The sequence below is a fragment of the Aplysia californica genome, unplaced genomic scaffold, assembly GCF_000002075.1.
Source record: "Aplysia californica isolate F4 #8 unplaced genomic scaffold, AplCal3.0 scaffold00143, whole genome shotgun sequence".
Classification (NCBI taxonomy): Eukaryota; Metazoa; Mollusca; class Gastropoda; order Aplysiida; family Aplysiidae; genus Aplysia; species Aplysia californica.
Window position 1 is genome coordinate 650751 of NW_004797413.1, and position 1818 is coordinate 652568.

The window sequence follows — 1818 nt, forward strand, 5'->3', positions numbered from 1 at the left end:
TCTCTCTCCCCACCCCCCACCACCCACCCACCCCCTTACCAGTCATGCACAAGAGCTGAGGTCTCCATTCTTGTCTGTAATTGCTTCTTGTAATATCTTCTGGGAAGGTTTCTGTCTTGGTGGGTCTAGCACTACTAGCATGCGCCCGTATTGTACGCAGACCTTTCGAAAGGTGGCTTTTTGGTCTTAACCAGTCGCTCAGAACGCTCCGTGGAATAATGCGGCTCTTCTAAATCTAATGGGGTTTTTCTGGAGACTGTTGTGCGCGCGAGCTAGGAGTTGATGTTTTTAATTATGAAGTTATTCACTTTTGATCTCGTGTAGTCGTGGTGGTGGTGTTAAGGGGCTGTTGTAGTTGTTGTGGTGTTGGGTTGGGTTTTTTTACTCGGGGCCGATCGTTATGCCTGGCACCACCATGGCGGAGATTAATGGGAAATACTTTGGAGATGAACGGATAAATCCTAAAGTGTTGATGTTTCGTGAGTATTGCTGATTTGTTGTTGTTGTTGTGGTTGGTTGTTGTTGGTGGTGTGGTGTTTTTAATGTTGTTGGTTTTGTTGTTGTTGGTTTTGTTGCTTCTGATGTTTCGTGAGTATTGGTGATTTGGTGATGTTTTTGTTGTTGTTGTTGTTGTTATTGTTGTTGTTATTGTTGTTGTTGTCGTTGTTGTTGGTTTTGTTGTTGTTGCTTTTGTTGCTACTGCTGCTGCTGCTACTGCTGCTGCTTTTGTTACTGTTGCTTTGGCTGTTGTGATGGCGGCAGCCGTGATGTACAATGAAGGTAAGATACACTTTAGGAGTCCGTCTGTTTCCTGGCTGCTAACATACATTCCGTTGGCAAGCTGTACAAACGTACTCAGCCCAGAAAGCAAAGTTTTTCAGGAGAGAGAAAAATCATTGTTTCATTTTTTAAACATTTTTTTCTCGGGATTTTGTTTAATTGTTTTAGCTTTTTTTAAAAGATTTTTTTTTTCAACATTTAGATATAGAACTTGAATTTCGACAAACTATTTCTTGAGCACATGCAACCAATACATCAAATTGAGAAACTGTAATTAAACAAAATTAAGAATTTTGGGATTTGTACATCTACATCTGAACAGCTGGCCGATGATTTGATCGTTCAGTGTACACTATACGAGCCGTCGAGGAAAGAAGGGATTTGGAAAAAGGGAGGGGGGGTAAAGGATGAGGGGGGAGCCCATTCCTCTGTTTTGCCATGTTTTCCGGTACTTTTCTCTTCCACCTCAAGACATAAATATTCAATAAATAAATGTGTCAGTGCCAGTCAAATTCAGCCGGAAATATTTTGCAAACTGAGCTAATTTTATTGTCAAAAACTACCAACCCTTTCCTACACCTCAAAGAAAAAAAATGAAGTCAGTCGGACAATATTTGACAAAAATATGGAATTTTTAATACAACGAGCGAAAAGAGGATAAATGAGTAAACAGTCTCCAAAGTGGGCTAAAGGTTACGTCAAACCACGCACAGTTCAGAAATAAATCAAAGTAAAATACATGTAGTTGAGTAAAGTTGTTAAAGTTTAATATTATTAAACTGAAATGAAACCAAAATCATCAATCACTTTTAAGAGAATGAAGGAGGTGGGTTTATTTTCCGTTCGAGCCTCCTAGCTCAGAATAGCCTAATGTGACTTTCGTCTGAATATGATTCGCGATGACACATTAATTTGATTTGTTTTGCGAGAGATTCTGGACCAGAGCAATCAATACAATCAGTGCAACTAGTATAACTAATACAATCAATACAATCAATGCAGCCTCTACAACAAATATATAGCCAATAAATAAGGAGG

The 1818-nt window shown here is 39.2% G+C and overlaps 1 protein-coding gene across 1 annotated transcript in view; it reads left to right on the forward strand.

The window, feature by feature from the left end:
- Positions 1-134: 134 nt before the first annotated feature.
- The window catches only part of LOC101859632, a gene marked incomplete in the record, with an annotated part of 59716 nt that continues 58032 nt past the window's right edge, over positions 135-1818 (forward strand). The window contains 1 exon segment of the mRNA XM_013081714.2: positions 135-479. Coding sequence (XP_012937168.1) covers positions 401-479 — 79 coding nt within the window.